Source organism: Megalopta genalis, chromosome 6 (genome assembly GCF_051020955.1).
Source record: "Megalopta genalis isolate 19385.01 chromosome 6, iyMegGena1_principal, whole genome shotgun sequence".
In the NCBI taxonomy this organism is placed as follows: domain Eukaryota; kingdom Metazoa; phylum Arthropoda; class Insecta; order Hymenoptera; family Halictidae; genus Megalopta; species Megalopta genalis.
Window position 1 is genome coordinate 155,558 of NC_135018.1, and position 21,625 is coordinate 177,182.

Genomic DNA, 21,625 nt, shown 5'->3' on the forward strand with positions numbered 1-21,625 from the left:
TATATATATATATATATATATATATCGAACGATTCGGCTCGAATACAAATAATAACGCGTCGAAGCACTTTACTTTATCCGTATTACAATTTCACACGACGAAGGCCCCCTTTTCATCGGTACACGGTCGTTTTTGTTCCAATTCTTGGCTGCGGAGGATCGGTGGGTGGTCCGTGATTCGAAATGGATCGTTTTCGTTACGCGCAACCCCGCGTGCAAGCAGTTTTTGCGTTTGCGACGAATCCTCGGCCAGTAGTCTCTACAAATCATCGTTGTCGCGCTTTCGCGGACCTCCCGCGTCTCGTTGATCCGACCGAAATTGCTGCTTTTAAATCGAAACGCGTACGCGTCGTACGACGCAACGGCTACACCGAGAAAACGAGAAATCGATTCGCGCGTCTTCTCAGCTTTTGAAAAAAGGAAAAAAGTATCAGAACTTTTTCCATCCTTGGTTCAAAGTGTTCGAATTGGACGAGATGCCCGGCATTTGGAACAACCGAGACCTAAATCTACGATCGGGGCCTCCGGACGGAGAGTGCGCGCGCGATTCGTTACGCGAAGAGAAAATAGATCGTTCGACCGTTCTGGCCGCAGAAAATTTTTCTCTCGAACCCTGCTCGGTTAAATGCATTATCCGGAACCATCGGCGGGACTTTCCCGTTCGGCGGGTCTACCTGTTCCGCCACGCGAAGCAATCGATGCGACCAGAGAGACAGCCCTTTTCCTGCCCGGGGAAATTTAGCTAGGTTATCTTTCGCCACGGCGTGCGGCGGTCGCGTTGCGCCGCGCCAAACGCGGTTGTCCCGTCGCAAAGTGCAACCCCTCTTCCACCACGCGCGGTTTTTTCGTCGCCGAGCGTGCGACGCTCTAGCAGGGAACCCGACTCCTCGCTTTCGCCTACCAGCGTTCGTTCTACCCTTGATTTTTCCACTTGCCGCGCGATACGTCGCGAAGCGCCGATTCTACGTTGAAACGACGTTAACCGGTCGACCGAAACTCTATAGGTATTTGCGCGTATTCGATAGACGGATGTACATTTACATTTTCACACTCCTTCGCATCGGCCGAGCGCCAAAACGAATCTCGGTTTACGATTCTTATGCTCGAACGATTTGTCTTCCTTGCGTGCGTCATCGTCGGACGTCGGATTTTTCTGTACTTCCTGCATGGCCTCGATTCCTTCGTCGCGAATTCTAACATCCCGCCCGATTCGAAACGTTGCCGACAGTTCGATGCGCATTGTTTTCTGCTCATTATTTTCGAGAACGTACGAATGCCGAGCATACGCGTAAAACGATCTTAATTACGTATAGCTTTAGCCCTAAACTTTTAGCCCTCTTCCATCTATTCTTTCGAGACACGAAAATCTGCTCGTACCATCGGAGCAAATAGATCGGCGGAAGATCCGCTGTTAACATCGCCATCTGCAACTTGTGACCTAAAAACGGGATATACTTAAAGTAGATGCGCCTCGTTGGCTGTAAAAGGAACGAAGTAGGTATTCGAATGGCGCACGGTTCTCCTAGGTTCGCGAGGGATTCTCTTGCCTCGAGACGTCTTTTCGCGCGCGCGCGCGCGCGCGTTAAAGTGGCCTCGTAAACGGAAAAACATCCGGTTGCGACGAGCAACTCGATATCGTTTAGCAAGCCTCGCGTCGTTCGCTGTATACGATTTTAGCAAGTAATCGATGGCAACGTCGCGCGCGACTCCTGTATCCCCGGATACGAAGGTACGAGCGATCGGAGATTCTGCAATTTTGCGCCCCGACCGTCGATTCGTCGGTATTCCGATGACTCGCAGGATTTGTTCGGTAGCGGCAGTGTTCTAGATTTCTCTTGTAAAATATCGTCGGTTTCGTTAATTGGTGAAACCGAAGGAAACAAAGCGTACCGATCCCGAACACGCACTGGCAACCTTTGAAAACGACGGTACTACAATTTAACACGAATATTTGTGTAACGCGGACGTTTTTTCAACGTATCCAATAATTATTTTCCGCGTCCAACTAAAATTTGATACAGTTAATACGAACGTATTTCCTCGCGTATAACGCGTAACCCCGATCGATATAGCATCGAATCGCACACGATATCGATTATAATGATCCGACCGCGGATTTTTTACGATATTTATCGAATAGGAAAATTTTACTAAAATTATTGGCAACGATTATAGAGTCACCGCGATGCACACGGTACGCGAAAACGCGTCGAAGAAATTTCCATTACCGCCCGCATCGTGGTCGTTTATCGCAACGAGCTGCGAAGCAGCAGGATCAATTTTCAGCGACAAAGAAGTTTAAGGAAGACCCATCGAATCGTTTGAACGGAGGAGAGATATCGGTCGGCCTCGATACCGCAAAAAAATTTCGTGCGTGGACAATCGCGATTCCATTTCGAGAACCGATGGTATTCCGCGTCCGTAATTCCAGCGTCCCGCGATTGGAATCTTTAATGAGATTCGATGGTACCGGGCCGTTAACGAAAGTAATTACCGGCTATTTTCTGCGTCCCACGCGTCGCCGCTACTGCCATTTGACATTTCGTAGAAAATATCAGCAAACGGTTTTCGAGGCTCCACCGTTTCCTGGACCGCGCGCGCGACTCTTCGACCCGTTAAATTCCTGCTAGCCGCTTTAATTAATTCCAAATCTCGTTTCAGGAAACGTTCAGCCGGCCGATCTCGCTTCCGTGCCGTTTTTCCGGGCGAGGCGTGGTCCAAAACATCGGACCACAGCTTTGGTATTATCGCGAGCGAAAGCACCATCGTTGCGGCGAGCAAACGGAGGGGTTCGCTAATCCTGCGAAAGTCCTAGCGATTCGCCGAGTTGCAGCGAATCTCGAAGATAGGGTCGAATATATTTGGACTCCGTTTTTAAGAGATGCGTGGTACGCTGGTACGATCGGCCACAGAATTTTAGTTTCCGTTGCTGAGACGGACGCTCTATACTATATTTAAGAACCTACTCGATAAAATATCGTATTTGTATATTTGTATATTTGTATATTAGAAAGGATAAAAAAAGAATAGAATTCTGTCAAATTTTCGTTTAGACGTTGGTAACAATGTAAAAGTTACTTCGAGTCTATAATTAGGCGCTCCGCTGTACGCATATCTCGCGCGCGTATAATATCGTATAATATCTTATTAAGATCGGACAAGCTTCGGAGGAGATCGACTCCGTAAGAATCGAACCAACGAAAGTGCCAATACCGAAATAACATTTTTTAAACGAATCCTTGTGCCGCAGTCCTTCGAAGTTGGCGCGCGCAGCGTTGGCCCGAACCAATTTGTCGTTCTAAAAAGTGGGTCACGCTATCGAAAAGTTTGAGAAACTCTAACCTATGCTACAAACAAGCGTAATTTGCGTTGGTCGCGCGAAATAATTCACCATCGAACGAAGAGAATTTACGTAAATTGACCGAAATTGATTGATAATTGAATGGGACACACCATAAATAGAACTTCGGTATCAAACTAATTAAGCGAAGTAATTAACTTCTTTAATAGAACGGGGCCGATTTCGCTAATTAAACTCTATGCGAGTGGTACATTACACGGAGTGCGACTCTGTGCGTAATTATTCAAACATTTTACCGTGTCCGTGCGCCGTTGTAACATGCTGCGCTAAAATATATTTAATTCTCTTGCGATAAGTTAATTCCAAATTGGACAGTACACGCGACAGGATCCGCCGAGCTCGCGATACGGTTCAATATACCAGCGTTTCTATAGTTTGCGACTCGTTGATCGTAATTACAGACCGCGTCGGCATTCTAAATGTAGCGAATAATTTAGAATCGATGGATTGCGAATATTTCAACGAATTATGTAAAATAAAATTAGTCGCATCCGAAATATTTGCTTCGCGCGATAATTCGTGTGCGAGCAAAAAATTAAAATTTTTTAAATTAACGCGAAAGTATCTGACAAGGGGAAGTTTCGCGTGTGAGCGAATTTTTGAAATAAGTTAAACCCCTTAAATTTTGTACGAACAATTCGCCGAACGACGATATTCTACTACGCCAACGACGATGCGCCCGCTTCCTCGCGGAAACCAATATAGAAATACGAAAGTTTAGCGAATAACGTAAACTACGCGAAATTCTCGAACGATAGCGTACATATAAATGCTTGTTACTCGAAAACTATAATAATTGGAAAACCTGCTTCTGTGCAGGATTAAGCGAGACGAAGCATAGTGTGTGCGAGCGCAATTTCGCTAAGTGGAAGCGTTGCGGTTATATCTAGATCGGTTGGTTTTTTTTAATTAGCAGTTGGTACGATTTCAAATTTAAATAAGCAAGAACCTTGTATCGACCCTTGATTAATCCGCGCGGATCAATCTCGGAGACAGATTGGCCCAATATCGGTTTCTACTTCTCGAAAATCTCTGATCCCGAATCTACTCGTTCTAATATGTTCTCCGATCGATACGGCGGAATCACGATTCTCTCTCTCTCTCTCTCTCTCTCTCTCTCTCTCTCGAAGCATATTACGATGTCGTTGTTTTGCGAGCAACGTCGATGTCGCGATACGCAAAGCTATTTTAATTAACGACAAAATTTGTGTCGTTACAGATGCAACCGAGGTTTTGCGTTTTTCAACAAATTCATTGGTTCGTCGGTGAAAATTTCAGGAATAAATAATCGTTATTAGAATAAAATATTAGACCGAAAAGTATTTTTTCGTCGAAATCTACGTGGATAAGTGCATGAAAAGGTGGAAAGGCAAAGTGGTAATCGGAAGCTGGATAAGGCAGTTTACCAAGGAACTATGGTACAGGGAGTGCGGCGAGTTTTAGAAAACTTCAAGGACTTTTCAAGGTAACCCGTTAATCGCACTCGAAGTTTCTCCATTGCCGAGGATGATATCCATTAAGCCGGCGTTGTTTACGCAACAATCGCATCTTCGTTTCACTTTCCTTTCTTAAAGAGGAACGACGCTGATAAGGAAGCGAGAAATATGCTGATCGGGTGTCATAAAAGCGCTTAGTTTATTCGATCGATATCTTTCTCGCGATACGATCCCAACTTATTCCGGTTGAAATCAATTTAACCTGCATTACGATAAAGCGGAACTCTGTTTTCGGCATCTTCCGATAGAATGTTAAAGAATACGTACACATATTTTAGTTCTAAACGCTTGTCCACTTTTAACCTTTTAGGCACGACGCGCCACTATAGTGGCTTTCGCGGATGTCGTCTCTCCGAACGGATGCGCCGCTATAGCGGCTTGCTCTAGTAGCTCACTCGGTCATCGAATTAAATAATCGTCTTCGTATGCATCGTTTCACACTTCTTTTGTCTTCGCATCGATTTACAACAGTCTTAACGATATACAGACACTCTGTACAGTACATATCAGACTCTGCCGTCCAGAAAGTATCTTTGATCGAAAACGATGCGATCGACCCTGTCGATTCGCTTCACAGTTTTCTAGCGTTCGAAATTGCAGCCGGTGATTTTTCCCATAAATTTCTCATCGAATCCGCGATCTAAAATAACGTCGACGCGAAGCTTCGAAGGAATTTCGGACAGCGACGCGACAACTTCGCAAATTTCGGATACACCGCTGCCTATTTCTTCCCCCGACGCGTAATCTAGACTAGAACCCAACCTGTGACCGGTGACTTTTCAATTTTGCTACATTCCGCGTGTTCCGTGTCGTTCGGCGAAGGCCCCGTAAGTAATACCGTTCCACCGGATTAAACTCGATAAACCCTAGCCCGAGGTGAGAGGTCGGAACGAGGTCGGTTGTTCGAAGAAAACGCGGTGTTGTAATCCACCTTCGTCGAGGATGATGCTTTTCTATTACTCCGGAACGCGTTCGTGCTTCCGAGAGAACGCGAGACCCCGGATTGATCCGTAACTCGTAACTCGCAACTCGCAAACAAACCTGCGCGACTCCACCATTGTCTTTGACCGAGCAAATATGTGCGGCCTATAATGGGCGAGCCGTGGAACGGATATCGCACGGACGTCGCACCAGACATCTGCAATTAATATCATAGTAGGCGAACGTTCGTAGCGGGTCGCTTAACTCCCAACCGCGCGACACGCTCGTCGAGGCTCGCGTAACCCCGGTATCGGCGGTCTCGCGAACCTTATTAAACATAAAACGAATCGTATTCGATGTAAAAATCGTTCGTTCCTATTTCGCGCATCGACGACGAAGAGGTCCGAGTCCGATCGACTAGAATACCTCCTCGAGTATGCAAATAATATTTCAAATTCTGGATCACCGCTTATCGATAAAATCGAAAGGGAATTATAGGAATATTCTCGGGTAATATTGTTAGACACCGCACTCGATATAGCCCGACTTGTTCCGCCTTTGTGTATGCACGTGGGTGTTCCTCGAGCGGTGACAGGAACCCTCTCAAGAATCTGATTATTGCAGCCTTGATGGTCGCGAAGGTTCGACCGACAACCGGGGCCGAATACTTCAAAAGTTTAAGCCGCAAATGAAATCCACCGATAACCGTGTCGGTGTAAGGCTTCTATTAAAATTTCGACACGATCGTCGCTCTCGACATTTTCTCGAAAACAATTCTCATCTATGAGAATACTTGCCCCCTCCGCGTCGTCTTCCTTTAATTGTCGAATTTAACGCGCTTTTTGTTCGATTTTTAGCAGTCGACGCCGAACGAACTCCCATTTTCGTAGATCATTTCCCGAGGACCGTAACAACGCGAATATTAGCGTCACCGAATCGAAAACCTTTTGCGATAAATATCATATAAATCACGATACACGGATCTTTATAAAGCCTCCTTACATATATTTATTACGCGCACATATTTACGTGTTCGTTGTAATTGCGAAATATATTTACGCGTTGATAACGATACGTCGTCGTTCGTAACGTGTTTCCATTACGAATAATGAAAACGTTGACGTACGACGTCTCAAATAAGATATTAAAATAAAAATATTAAAATATTTCCTTTTTATTTACGGATTACGACGCGTTCGCGATGCTCGTTCGTGTACGATGTTGATAAAAAAACATGTCGAATACATTTAAAATATTGTATTCCGTTTTCAAAATTTTACTAAAATACGAACCAGAGTTTCTGGGGCAAGTGCTGTGTGCACACCGACAGAATTTCCTGATAAAAAGGCACATTTACGTTGCTCCTTCCGTAACTAGATCAGCCAGGAACTTTACTGTACCATCGCCTTTAAGGCAACGCAACGTCGTGCTGCTCTCGCTGTTCTTAATTTTCAGTAACCGCGCTATCCGATAAATATCGCTGCGACGATTAATTTTCTGTTACGTCGCAAAAATGATTTCACGCCTATGCCTATGGAAAGTTGCTCGAACGTTAAACGTAGAACAAACGACAACGAGTTACCGTTTCACTTTTCCGACGAGAATGCTCCGACGAGAAAGATCGATTTGTTCGAACGTCGTAGTTAAAGGTGACAAATATTTCATTCGCGTATAAAATATTTGAAAATTCTTTTTACGCTCGGAACTCGAGCGTAAATTACTCTGTGAAACGAGCGATCGCCTATATGGATCGATATTTGGTACGCGGTACTCGCGATGTTTGTGCCGCGCGTGAAATTGATATTAAAACGGTTCGATGAAACTTATCGGTAGAATTAGACGTAACGCGGTTTAAACATCCAGCTGCTGATAATTTACCGACGTGTACCACGCTATCGGGAACCCCTAGCCACGGAAACTTTCGAAGGAGAACTGGCGCCAACTAGGTAGTCGAGAACGGAAGCTTAAAGAAAATTATTGATTTTTCTTTGCCAGGAACCGCGCGTCTTTGGCTAAAGATAACGATGCTACGAAATCTTACCCAATTACGATAAAGAGCGAACCGAGAAGAAATGTAGGAACTTTGTCGAACGCATTCTATATTTTCGCACGCGAGGACGCGCTTCGATAAATGTCGGTTAAATAGTTACTAGTTGCGAGCAACGTTCGAATAGATAACCAGGAATATCTGTAAACTTACCGTTTAAGCAAAAACACATCGTATATGTTACGTTTCAAGTTTAATAATATTCTTCTCTCTCGAAGAATGTTTGAAAAAAAAAGAAATTAATTTTTGAGCGCACGATATAAAACAAATTATTTTCTTCGTCTTCGACGTACCGTTGATTCCGCGTTGCTGTTCTTAACGTCTCGTTTATGTGTATAATATTAGATAATATCCGTTGTTCGAATTGTATCGAATAAAAATTTATTATTACAGTTGCTAACCGGATTTCATTTCTGTCACGAGTAAGGTATATTTTTGGAGTCTGTAAATATCAAGAAATATATTTTCGAGACGAAAATGATTTCTAAAAGTTTGATATCAGCGTTAAAATTGTATAGTACCGTTTTCGAATCGTACGAAAACACAAGGATCGCAAGATTCCAAATACTGGTCGGGGGGAAAATGTTGATTTCATCGTTAGCTACGCGGTGACACGCGGTATCTGTTAAGGATTTGACAGGCTGTTCGACAGGCGGGAAACTCGAGTTCGGCAAGCGTCGAAACCATGCGAGAGATCGAACCGTTTCGACGCGTGTACCTACTATAAAACGCGCGAGCAACGCTAGGCGGTCACCTTCGAACGGGAACGCGTAGACGAAAGCACGGATTCGAGATTTCCATTTGCCGCTTTGTAAGAAGGTACGAAACGCGCGTTTCCTCGGACACGACAGATGTTCGATGAATCCCTTTGTATCGGAGAGAGGCACCCTATTTCTTCTTTATGACTTTTTGGCACAGCTATTGTCACGGCTGTCGTCGACTATGGAAGAAGCCGAGATTTCAAAACGATTCTCCCCTCTATCGATGCTCGAGATATTGAAAACAAACAATTTGGAATTGATCGTATTCGCTGAGAATTGTTACGATTTCAAAATGCGGAAAGATAGAACGGGGACAACTTTTTCTGTTACAACGCATTCGTAAATCCATTTTTAATATTCCACGCTCGCAACTTACTCCATCCCGGTATAAATATAAATTGAAAATCTGGAACGACGAGGAAAGCCGGATAAGGGGATAAAATGTGGCATCGAGCCGAATTTAACCTTTCTCGCGATCGGAAAGGTAGTTGGTTACTGGAAAAAATCGGACGACCCGTTTTTCATCCATCTTTCCCATCCAAATCGCATCGAAAAATTTCGACAAAATCTGGCACACGCGTCGTTACAATTTCCTATCGGTTCCTCGAATTGATTTCATTTTCTGCGAGCGTTCCGATACGTTTCGTCGCGAGGGGATTTCCACCGCGAAGAAAAAAGTCTCCGTTGCGAAACGCGAGACGAACGAAAGTTAATTCCCCGGTTAACGGGTTAACGGTTCAACGTATAGGCGAATAGCCTTTCGTATCGGTTTTCAAATCGTTTCGACTTCCTTTGCAGGAAAATATCTAACGCGAGATATCGCGACGACGATCGATAGCTGTAGGCCGGATCGTTGTAACTTGGCCTTGTTCCTAGCCCGGTCAGCCATAATAAGCGACCCAAAATGTCGTTCGCGTGTCGTGGCAATGCCATTTGTTCGACGTTCCGAATTATTTTCTCTTTCCGTCGCGCAACGAATTACCCTGCAATCTCGTCGTAGCTGTCTGGAACGCGTTATAAGTTGATCCTTTCAACAACCGAGTTAGGCAAGATAATTATCCGGACGTCTCGTTTTTCGATCCTGCGAGCAATATTATCGCGAGCGAGTTGTTTTACCAGAGAGTTCGCGCATCCTTGAACACGATTCTGGCATCTTTTCAAAATATAAAATAAGCAAAGGAAATCTAGATTAAGATTTCTAGCGAGAACGAACGATGGTATTTCAGCGAACGAATGGCACGGTATTTTTTAAGGAAACGCGATTTTCAAATTACTTATTCGCCTCGCTCGATCAATTGGGGCAACTGAGACGATCGGTGCGGACAAACGAATACTTTGTTAAATTCTCGACGCAAATGTACTTCTGTATTTAAAAAATCAGGATAATTTAAAATAGTAGGGAGGAATTTTGAAACGTTTTACCAAAAGTTGCTGTATCGTTGGTTGTTGAAATATTTCAAAATATACGCGCGTCTCTCGACAAAGATCGCGATGGCACGAACAAAAATCGAGGTGAAATTAAAATATCTATCGCACGATCTCTACACAAAACCGCGAGAAAGTACTTTCAGAATTTATCAATACCGTTAAGCCGACTGCAACCGACACGTTTTATCAGCCATGCTTTCACGCGATGTAGAATGCAGGAGACCTCGGCTTTTTCTGTTCTCGACGCAGGCGACGTTGATCGCTGATGGAGATGAAGTTTTCGTGGCATCCTCGAGCCCTTCGCGCCTTCGGTATGCAGACGCGTGCTTACAGCTCCGTGGATGTTTCTCTCGCGGATGCATTTTCATTCTTTTTAAGAATTCGAGGCGTAATATTTCCACTCTCTCTCTCTCTCTCTCTCTCTCTCTCTCTCTCTCTCTCTCTCTCTCTCTCTCGTGAAAAATATAACGACTGCCAAAGTATCGCAGCAACGCGAATAATTATCGGTATGAAGTCATTTCAACGATGGATAGTGTTGAAAAAGAAACTTTAGCCTCGGACACACACACAAAAATTAATCTATAGTTTACTTTGGACTGTGATTCGAAAATATCAGATTATACGTATACGATTTTATTATTATTATTTATTTTATACGTATATATACGATTTTCAATTGCCGGTCTCTCGGTTGAATTTGGTTGCTCAGTCATCTTCGTATATTGTATACCTTCTCTCAAATGAAAGTAAAATAAAGCTTTTTTTACTTGATATATATATATATATATATAGAAAGAATCCAAGCCATAATCCCAATAGATAGGATAGAAACACGACGTACAAGAGAATTATTTTCACCGATTATAAATTACGCAGAGTATTCTAGAACGTAATCGATTGTTTAGCAGGAAACGATCCCATTTAGCTGCAAACGAATATACGGAAAGTTCGATCGCCATGATTTAAAAACGACAGATTGCGAATCGCGTTGTTCCGCTGGAGATAGAGAGCGGATAATGATCGCTGCGCGAGTCGCTAATTGTTGCGAGACGTCCGTTATTCTAACCATCCTCTTGGTTCTCTCGGTTTTCACCGATTATTCGATAACGACCGTGCCAGTTGTCGCGTCCGTTGGGAAACGATGGAAGGTTGACGCGTAAACGACTTCGCTTGGGCAGAAAATAACCAACTTCTATTAAATTTACAAAAGCAATTTGTGAACCGAACGATGCACGCGACAACGCATCTTACGGCTAACGCGGGATTGCCGCGCTGGGAACCTCGTTCCGATCGTTGCGACTTTGGCAACGTATGTTTTTTAATGGAACATGCGGCGTTACACGCGTAATCGTTACCCGAGTCTCGATTCTAAATCTAGCGAAAATCTTATCGACCGTTTTTCGCGTTCCTCTTTCCATCTTATTCGCTTTCGACTCGATATCAAAGGGCACGCCGAACCGTAGAAACGAGGAACGGACGAGAATTATAAATAATAATATATAACAAAGATTTCGAAAGAAATAGATTAAACGACAGAGACGCGCCAGCGACGGCGAATAAGATAACTGGGATGAGACATGGGAGAAGAGCGCGCGGTCGTGGTCGGACTGCCTCTCGGAAACCGAATCGGGGTAATGGACATCGTCGATGTATTCGATTGGATAACGGGAGAAGGGGCAACCGGTGATACAACGATCGTGAACCGGAGGACGGCGTTCGATACGGTGGACGGAGGGATTTTAGGGTGGGCTCGGGGATTAGCAGGAGACCGAGACACGGGATAATAGAAACGTATAAAGAAAGGAAGGCTTGAATGGGAACCAAGGGAAAACGCGGTAAGCGCGAACTTTTAGACGGAAATAAAGGGTGCCACCCGGATAATATGGCCGCGATGCTAGAGAAGGACGAGGCGACGAGCAGGGAACGGAAGACAGCGAGGAGGTACAAGGAAATAACGAAGGAGGATATCTCTCGATTGTTCCAACTCGAGGAATTTATTTCTTTTAACGGTTTTCGAACGCTTCAAATTTAAACTCGCGAAAAAATTAACATCCTTACCGTCGAGACTCTCGGACACGAACCGTGTCCCGGCGGGATTATTTCCTCTCGACGTTTCGCAAGCATCGCGGCTAGCTTCGTCGAGAGGGCTCCAAGACGCGTCGATGCTGCCGCGTGTGTCCGCTGGTGCTCCACTCGATGCAGCGAAGCCTGTTCGCGTTCCGGTTCGTTGCTTGCCAAAACAGTTTGGTAAACTCTTCCTGCATAATATGGTGAGAAATTTTGGGACACGCCTCGGAGAGTATCGTATAATATGTTTCTCTCTTCGCCGTTTTATCGTAGATTAAATGAATAACAAAGAAAAGGAAAGAAAAGAAAAGTAATCGGCACAGCTGTACAACGTATATCGAATATCGCGCGCTCCGAATATTTATAGTTGGTGTTATCGGCGAGTTCTCCCAAAGATATTATACGTATATCGTATCGTTCGCGTTCTCTCTTATATATCAAATTCGTTCTATCAAATTTCTGCTGCTTACACCCGCAACACCTTGTCGGAGCGTTATTCCATCGCTACCCCATCGTTGTATCGTGATCGGATCGCGTTGTTCGCGTACGTTATAGAAACGTCGTTCCAAAGTCCACGAAACGCATCTTCCAGTGCATTCGATGCGTTTGGAGCTTGCGCGATCGACGCACCGGTGCGTCGCGGACCGAAATACGACGCGATGGATAACGTACACTTGTAAAAAACACCCGCCAACTTATACTACGCGCGTAATACGAAGACGCTAACGCGCGTAGTAATCGCAAATCACCCGGAATACCGAGCAACCTCGTTACGGTATACGTCGTCGAGTCGCTTCGATGCTGGCGGCGGCACAATTTTCTTCGAACAGCGACAAAATGCCAAAGAAATTGTACGCCTCTTGGAATCGTTGTAAAGCGGAGCCTTTGCTCTTTGTACAAAGGTACGCGGAAACCATTTCCAAAGACAATGTATTTTAAATTCTTTGTAAAAATTCACAGACGGAGAAAGTACTTCGAGTTTTAATAAAACCTGCAATAAACGATGCAAAAATGTAATCGAAAGAACGAACGGAGGAATACAAAGCGAAGAAACTTGTTCGGTTTTGGAACGAGTTCGGGACAGCTGTCGCAAAATTTTCTTCGCTTCGCGACGGTTCGAATATTGGTAAAAGCATCGCCCGGCCGATCCGATCCAGACCCATCGAAGTCTAACAACGTGCGACAGATGCATTCTCGAATTCGAGACGATAAAAAAAAGCCTTTCTCGTTCGCGATACGCGATTTTCGCGGAAAGTCAAAGTCCTTCGGGCCTTTTTGCGTTGTTCTTGCGGAGTACCGCTCCGGGTACTTTTATCGAAAAGCAACGGCGAAGCGTGTCTATAAATCTCGCGATCGCGTCCTTAACGGAACACGCGAACGACTATCGGACATCCAACGGTTTGTATAAAGTGGCTCGCCTCGCGAAGAGATTCGCTCTAACGAGCATTTTCCGCTCTTGTCTCGACCGGAGGCGTTCCTTCGGTTTCACCGTTCCAGATCCATTCGTACGACACCGCTCTCGATTGCGGTTAATTTACGATGTCCCGATTCTTTTTAAATGAAATTCGTGCGTCCGCGGCAGACTTCGGCATTATTTCGCTCGTTGTTCCGAATTAGCGCTTCTACGTAGCGGCAACGTTCTTGTTACGCGAACGTGGGAAGTTTCAACTACGAGGGTAACGGATTCGTTGGCAACCGTTGCGGCGAAACCGTGGTCGAAACATCGGTTACTCTCTCGAGCACCGTCGAGTCGAGTAACGCGATCGTTCTATCGCGCGAACATCTACCCGTGGCCGTTCGAACGGAATCTCCTTGCTCGTATGCAAGATCGAGAATCGTAGTTCGCATTTATTATCGGACCGCGGACTCGTACGTGAAATAAAAATTCTCTCCGTCGATCGCGCGATACAGGGGCTAACGATCGTTAGCGAATCGAAACTGATGCGACAACGTTTTCCGATACCTCGAGCGTTGCGCGAATTTTTCTCATAAACGCTTCGACGCGAGCGATTATATTTCATATAACCGGACCATTTAGCGCGATACCTATTCGGGGTCTTCGAGAAAGGCGCCGGCTGAATTCTTTATGTTACCCGATAAAAAAAGGCACAAAGAATTCTGAAAAGAAGCGCTGACCTGGATTCTCGGGTCGTCTACCGGTAGGTTCGGCCGGCCTACTCGTAGGTAGGTCCGTTTCTCAAAGAATACGGATCGAGTGCCGATATTTTTATATCTCTCCGCGAGAAACGTTTGACATTCAAACCACGACCGCTGTTAAACGGCATCTCTTTAATGTTCGAATCGACTTCGTTCCGGATGAATCTACTTCCTGCTTCGTTTCGATACGGTTGCATATTAACGACGACGCGAGAAAAGAAAGAAACAACGCTCGATCGATACTCCGGAGTTACGTTTCTTTGCGCGCGGGACCTCGCTCTCTCGGTATTATTCGATTCAACGTTTACGGTATTATTTGCATGCTTGCCGTTCGCGTTTGTAACCGAACCGCGGATCTTCGCGCAAAATAAACGACGTATGCGCGACTCTCGCGAGAGTAGGAACCGCGTATATACGTTTATTTCGGCCGGACCTGAACGCGAGGCAAAGGAGGATCTCGTTTTTATATCCTCCGAACGATTTTGCCGCTTCTCGCTCGTTCGAAAACGACGTTTCGCGCGAAAAAATCCTCGGTCGTGTTTCTAATATCTCGTTGGTACGCGCGGTCGGTACTCGGTACATATATATATATAATAGCTAGGCGTGTTTCGCGAAGAAGCAAATTTAATTGTGCAGACTGCTGTTACGGAGCTCTCGTGCAATATTAATTCTCTGTTGCTGCGAGCGTACCACGTTTCTTCTAGTACTAATTGCTTCGTTAACCAGTTCGCCATAACAGACTGTGCATTACCAATCTCATTATATAATTTGCCGAACTTAATAGCACAACCCTGGTCTGTGGTCGACGGAGCGACAACGCGATACAGTTATTACAGCTAACAGGGACCACGGTATACTAAACTCTCCGTGCGCATCGGGTTCCGATTATGACGCAATATCGGTTGCGACCATTGGTTACGACCACCGTTTACGATATCTAATTTATATCAACGAAACGGTACCACTTCGTACCCGCGTACAAAATAATCGCCCATTTTCTGCCACAGATACGACGAAAAACACTTTTTTCCGTGGTCGCGCTGTGCACGTCGAGGAAGGTAAACGAGCATGCGCGTAGTTGGAAAATTACGCGTTTTTTTTGTTTTTTTTTTTAAATAAATCTTAAGGCAATAACGGTTAACTTTTAAACAGTTTTTGAACGGCGGTTGTGTTCGAGAACCGAACCGTGTCCGAGCGAGATCCGGTCCGACGTACGTGCAACCCGTAGGAATCGTTACGGCGGAGGGTTAACGAGAAGTGGAAAATAATATTAGAAACCCAACGATTTCCCATGTCGCGAGTAGTCGTAGCATTAGCGGTTCGTCGCGAGATAGCGAGCGAGTATAAACCGACGACTAGGGGAGCAACTCGACGCGTAATCGGCCGTCTTCGAATGCGAGTACCGCGAGTCACAAACCAAAGTACATGGAACAAATAATCCAATAATCGCGAAACGAAGCCCTCTAAGAAGCTTAGTTTTTACACGGGGGTGCTTCCATCTCGGTAACCTGTGCGCGATTAATTGGTTTTTTGCTGGTACGTTTATAAAAAGGCCGTCGGAGCGTCGCAGCGTCGTTTATTTAAAAGCCGGATCGAGCGATCGACGCGACGTTACAAAATTTACTGACGCGTCGTGCTCGCGAGCGACGATGACGCGAGCGAGCAACGCGCTATTCGTTGCATCGAAATATTTGCACGAATTCGTGGAAAGTACGTTGACATCGTTCCGAACGAAATTGGTACGCTCGCTGTCCGGTACACCGATTGGTCCAACATTAAAAAATTCAAGTCGTTCGGTCCAATTTCGTAAAAGTTATTTCGTTCGATGAGACAATTTATTAATTAATTTGTAGAGTATCGATTTAAAAATGGGATCCGTGGAAACTCGATCGGTTATGCGGACAGCGAGTACCAATTGTTTAGGCATTTTTGCCAGTTGCAAATTCTTTTCTTCGTTGCGAGGAAACGTAGGAATCGTTTGGTATCAGTTTATCGCGATCGATATCGATATTTGGTACCCCGTAAGATTATTTTTATCAAAGAGATAAGAAACAGATACCTTTTAAAATTTTAGTTTTAAATTATTTTTCAAGTTCGATCGAACTCGAAATTAATTCGATTCGATACAACTTTTCAGCTCTTTTCGCAACGCGATTACAGAATTATAATAATTCGGTAAAAGATCGGCGAAAATAACGTTGAATACGCTTTTCGAAACTGGAAGATGGTTTCCACGAAGAAACCGTGTACGGAAACGATTTAGAAACGAACTGAAAAAAATCTACTCCCATAGAAGCACCGTAATCTTACCTTGTGCCTGTGACCGGTGTTTTTTGCTACCCAACTTTGGCACATTCGTATCCGGATTAATTTTCATTCGAAACAACGATAAAATTCACAAATAACGAAAGTACGAAATATACGTGTTAAAAAAAGTGTAGGAAATTGTATCGAGAGCAGAAGCACGGGCGGAAGAAAACGAAACCTCGCGACGAACGTAAAGATATTGTTACGAAAGAAGCGTAAAGAAAGGACGTCGATATATTCGGACGGCACGGGTACCGCAATTAAGTCTATTAATAATTCAACGAGGAATGCAGGGATGTTCGCAAGCGACTGACCACTTTCCGCGAGCATCTGGAAGACCGTGCCGCGGTGAACTTTCTCCGAGCGGCGGGGATATAAATCGTGTTGGATAAGGAGAAACTCGTTCAAAATTTATACAGGGTGTCCCAACGATACAGCGAATTTGATAAAATTCGATGAAAAGTTGCTGCTCGACCCGTTTGCATTTGCGATCCGCGAGCGGAATAATCCGCGGCCAATGATCGTCGGCTGTACGCCCTACGCAGCTTTTTGTTTGCAGGGGTTCGGAATAGACGATGGAACAGAGGAAGCGGTTTCATTCGAGGCTGGCCGTCGGCGCGAATCGATCCTGATTCCGGAAACGAATTTCGTTCACAGATTCCCAGGCACGGGTGCAGCGTTCGCGTTGGTCGTTGATTCGCGTTTATCGAGTCGCGCTAAAAACGCCGACTACCCGATAAATTCCTAAGCGCACCTCCCAAGCTGTCCTCTCGCTCCCCTCGTCTGCAAGTCCGAAACCTTTGCGAATCTAATGGACGCGACACTCGACGATTTTCAATCGTATCGAAACGCGGGAATCGATCGTTGGACAAACGGGGGTCGTGAAACACACGGCGCGCAGCGAGAAAGAAATAATCCACTGACGCGCGTCGACGATAAAACGACCGTGTCGCTGAAAGATGTCTAAAAAAAGGTGCTTTCGAAACTTGTAATTTTGTAATTTTATCAAGGCCTTTTTTTCTCGCCCCTTCGAATCGTATATCGACGAACGTTCCTCGAGTTCCTGGTTGAAAGGACGAGGGCGTTATCCGTGTAGATGCGAAATCTTCGATAAACCCGGCAACATTGGGATTTCCTTCCATCGAGGCGAGCAATCCTTGATCGACTCGACTGCCGTTATCCGCTTCGGTTAACTCTTCGGAATTGCCGTGTTTATGACGCGTCGCGGCTATATCGAAGCGGTCGAAACGATGAATTTTGGGGACAGCGGATACGTCGTCGAACGTTCCACGAACCGGCTTGATCTCAGAAATGGCGTTTTCGTCGCGAACACGCGATAAACCTTGTCGGCAAAAACGGTACGTGCTACGTGTTTCGACGCGATGGACGAGCGATACCGTATTCGTCGATTTGTTCTGGAAACGACAAACAAAATATTTCCTTTTTTTCATTCCAAATGTTCCTCGTCCTATCGTCGTACCACTCTTCTTTCGTGTATCTTATCTGAATCCGTTCCAAGCTATCCGTTTAAGCACCCCTTAATTTATTCGATCTGTCATCTTCGAGGGAAACGATGAACAAGAATTCTTGACCAAGAGTTCGGTCTGTTGCGTCTAAATGTTGCGTAACGCGAGAGTGGGATCCTATAGGGTGGTTCCTAATTTTCCGGCGATTTCGGAAATTGGCCAATAATTCCGTGTAATCGATGCGTTCGAATCCGTACAGCGTACGCGCGTTCGTGTCCTAAAATAAAATGTTTCGTACCGCGCGACGAAAACGAGCATTTCCTGGCTGATTCGACGCCTACAGGCGAAAATCCGGCCGATTTATCTTCCCTTGGCATTCGATCGATCCGACGCGACTCGATTTCAACCGTTCCATATGGCCCCTGTCTTGTATTAAGAATCCGTTATCTACGCGGACTCGAGTGGTTGGCACTTTCAGCTTTTAATAAAATCTGCGGGTTTCAAGTTATCGCGTTTAATCTATGTACGCGGAGTCTTCCTCGACGGGGTGTACGTTTTCGTTTTTCTCGATAGCCGTGGCCTGTCGTAAACTCGGCGCTTCCGAAGGGTCTACCCGATAACGTAGCACCATTCGAGGCTACCGACTACGTCGACCCCCGGAGGATGCTCGCAACGAAGCCAAAGTTTTCGAAGATTCGACGACCATGCAGGTATCGCTCCTACCCTTTGCAAAAGTAGGCGCGCTCCGGACGTACGATAGTCGAAGGACGCGCTAATTGGAAAATTGTATCTTCTTGGCGAGGACCGATCCGAGCGATTCTCTTGTAAATTATTGAAATGGAATACCGTTCTCTGGAAACGTATCGACGCTTTCTCCATCTGTGATAACGAGAAACGGCATTGCGCGATAGAACGGTATCGTAAAACATTAAAATCGCGAAGAAATCGACGAGTACAAGTTTCGAAAAGTAGATTAAAAATAGAAAATATAATGAAACGTTGCGTTTTTCCATACACCTCGTCACTCTCTCCATCGCCATTACGCAACTTCTTTGTCGCGATAAAATATCAAGCGGTTTTCTACTCTGCTACTCCCAATGAAACGTTAAATTTCTCTTCTCGTCCGAAACTTCTCTTTTCGTTTTACCCGCGCCCATGACGTGCCCGGACATTAAAATGATTCTATAATGTTGGGCGTGGCCATTTTCCCTGTCCGAAAGGAAAGCCCCTCCATTGCCTAACGAACGTAATGAGATTAGCTTAATGGAACTTTAGTCCGATAAAATGCAGTAAATGCGGTGTGAATCCGGTATATATTTAACGGATGAAAAATCCAACTAAAACCGTTGAGTATAAGAATAATGGCTCGCGATTTCGAAGAAAAAGTTTGCGTCAATTTAAAATTACGTTCCCGTGAATCTTTTTCAATATAATTATGCTTGTATTATAGCCGAAAGAGTCTACTTTAAGATAGGGTAGATTAGAAGAAAAAAGAATCGGGACGTCGCTTCCGAGACACAACGAATCTCGACCGTTGAGTATAAGAATAATGGCTCGATTTCGAAGGGAAAATTTGAGTCAATCTCAAATTACGTTCTCGTGAATCTTTTTCAATATAATTACGCTTATATTAAAGCTAAAAGTGTCTACTTTAATTTCGTCGAAGCTCTGGCAGCATTTAATTCGTAGGGGAAAAAAGAAGGTCGTTGCTTCGAGCAGCAGTTGAGACAAAGTTTCCATTTCTAGGTAGTCGGGGTCATGTGTTCTTTCGCTTTTCCCAAAGGCGACAGAAAATTAGTTTCCAGGAAAAAAGTTCAGCCCGAAAGTTCTCGGGCAGTCCGAGTCTCTGGAATATCGAAAGTTTATAAATGATCGTCAACGTGTCTTTACGCGGCGGCATTCGCGCGAGCAATGAAATCACAGGATCGAGTTTCAGAGGCTATTCGATTGGAAGTAGGCTCGATTTATCGAGCCCGTCTCTCATTTACAATCGAATCCCGGCATAAGTCGCAATTTACCAAATGTGTTCGTACCAATTTAAGAATAGGACCGACGAGCGTTCGAGATCGAAAAGAAGTACGCGATTAATTGAAATAATTATCCGTCCATTATTATCGTAATCTAAAAAGAACGAATTACAATTAAACGCTTTAAACGGGTGTTTATAGTTGCGCCGCTGTATTTCTGCATAATGTCCTTTGGAAATGAGTAAACGGGGTAATTCGTTGCACTTTTCGGGTTCTTTTAGGGCGGTAGAAGCAGTAATTTGTAAGGATTATATTGCCGAGGGAACGCGCGCGCGCGCGCGGCGAACGTAGAAATGAAAAAGTTTCAACCGTCGCGAAAGTCGGAAATATAAAAGTAGTAAGATGCGATAATAATATAAAACGATGCGGCATTGTTGCCGCGTGCATGTAACAAAGATTATACGTATGTATACCGGAGATCGTAAATTGAATATTCGAACGTTCGTTCCAAGCTCTCGATTGAAGCAGGGAATTGATTTTCTAACGCTGCACGGCATTCGGTGTACAGATTGCAACGAGTTAAACTCTTAGTCTAATGAATTGGACCTCGGCTATTAAATCTTGGGTTGATGGGACAAACTTGTTATTGCGCCGAAATTAATGTCGAGCTGCAACTTCGAGACTAAATGGGTTCAGAAATGTTACCGTTAGCCAATTCGGTCGCCGTTCTTATTAGGTAACGCGCTTCTACTCTTGTTAACTAGTTTCCGTCTCGATTTCCTTCTTTATCCGTTCCCCTCGCGTTTATACCGCCCAGACACACGACCAAAAAATTAACCCTTCGCGCTATTTTAAGAAGCTGTTTCTCCACGTCTTTCCAATATCTTATCGTTGCCCAGCTGTTTCGAACAAAAATGGTAGACAACGTACCAACGTATATAAATTATTACGGTTTACCGTTTGATCTATTTTATTACAATTAAATTATCCACCTTAGTACGGTTAAGGTTAAATTTTATTCGAGCTACCTATACAATTGTTTATTCGATAATTCAACGATACTAAAAATATATGCAAATTTGTTTCTTTCCACGAATCTAATCGAATTCTGCGAGTAAATGCTCGAGCAACCTTGACGATTCTCGATTAACAATATTGGCGAAACTTGTAAACTATACACACCTCTCCCGTGTTTCTAAAGCTGTTTCGCGGAACGTGTTTGACTAAAATAAGAAGTTTCGAAAGTCTTAAATAACGTATTACATTGTACATTCTCGAGGATCTAAAAGGGGCTGAAAGTATAAACTTTCACCCGAAAGTTTGTGCTTTAGGAAGAAAACGAAAAGTTCCCGATGGCTCTTAGCTTTCGTATATTGTTACGAACCGAGTACACTTAAATTGTTATTTACGATATATTTTGAATCGATTTTCTGTTCGTTCTTAAACTCGAATCTTACGTTTCTTCTTAGTAATTGCGAACGATGAATAACGCGTTAATTGCTGTAACCGTATAAGGAATCCCAGCGCGGGAATAAAAGAAAATGGCGGAATTCTTCATATTCTATTTAGTTGCTTCTTTTTGGACCAGCTCTTATCATTATTTTTGCAATAATCGTTGAAATCGTGCGAAATAAAACCTATGAAACG

The 21,625-nt window shown here is 44.5% G+C and overlaps 1 protein-coding gene across 2 annotated transcripts in view; it reads right to left on the bottom strand.

Moving 5' to 3' along the window:
- The window catches only part of LOC117218882 (dual specificity calcium/calmodulin-dependent 3',5'-cyclic nucleotide phosphodiesterase 1), a 153,223-nt gene that overhangs the window by 122,603 nt on the left and 8,995 nt on the right, over window positions 1-21,625 (bottom strand). Inside the window, exon 1 of one of the 2 annotated variants that reach the window (XM_076522959.1) lies at window positions 16,549-16,630. The exons of the other annotated variant lie outside the window; for it this stretch is intronic. Coding sequence (XP_076379074.1) covers window positions 16,549-16,615 — 67 coding nt within the window. The 5' untranslated portion in view covers window positions 16,616-16,630. Of the gene's footprint in view, window positions 1-16,548; window positions 16,631-21,625 lie in introns of those variants that run through there. 2 annotated transcript variants of the gene reach the window in all.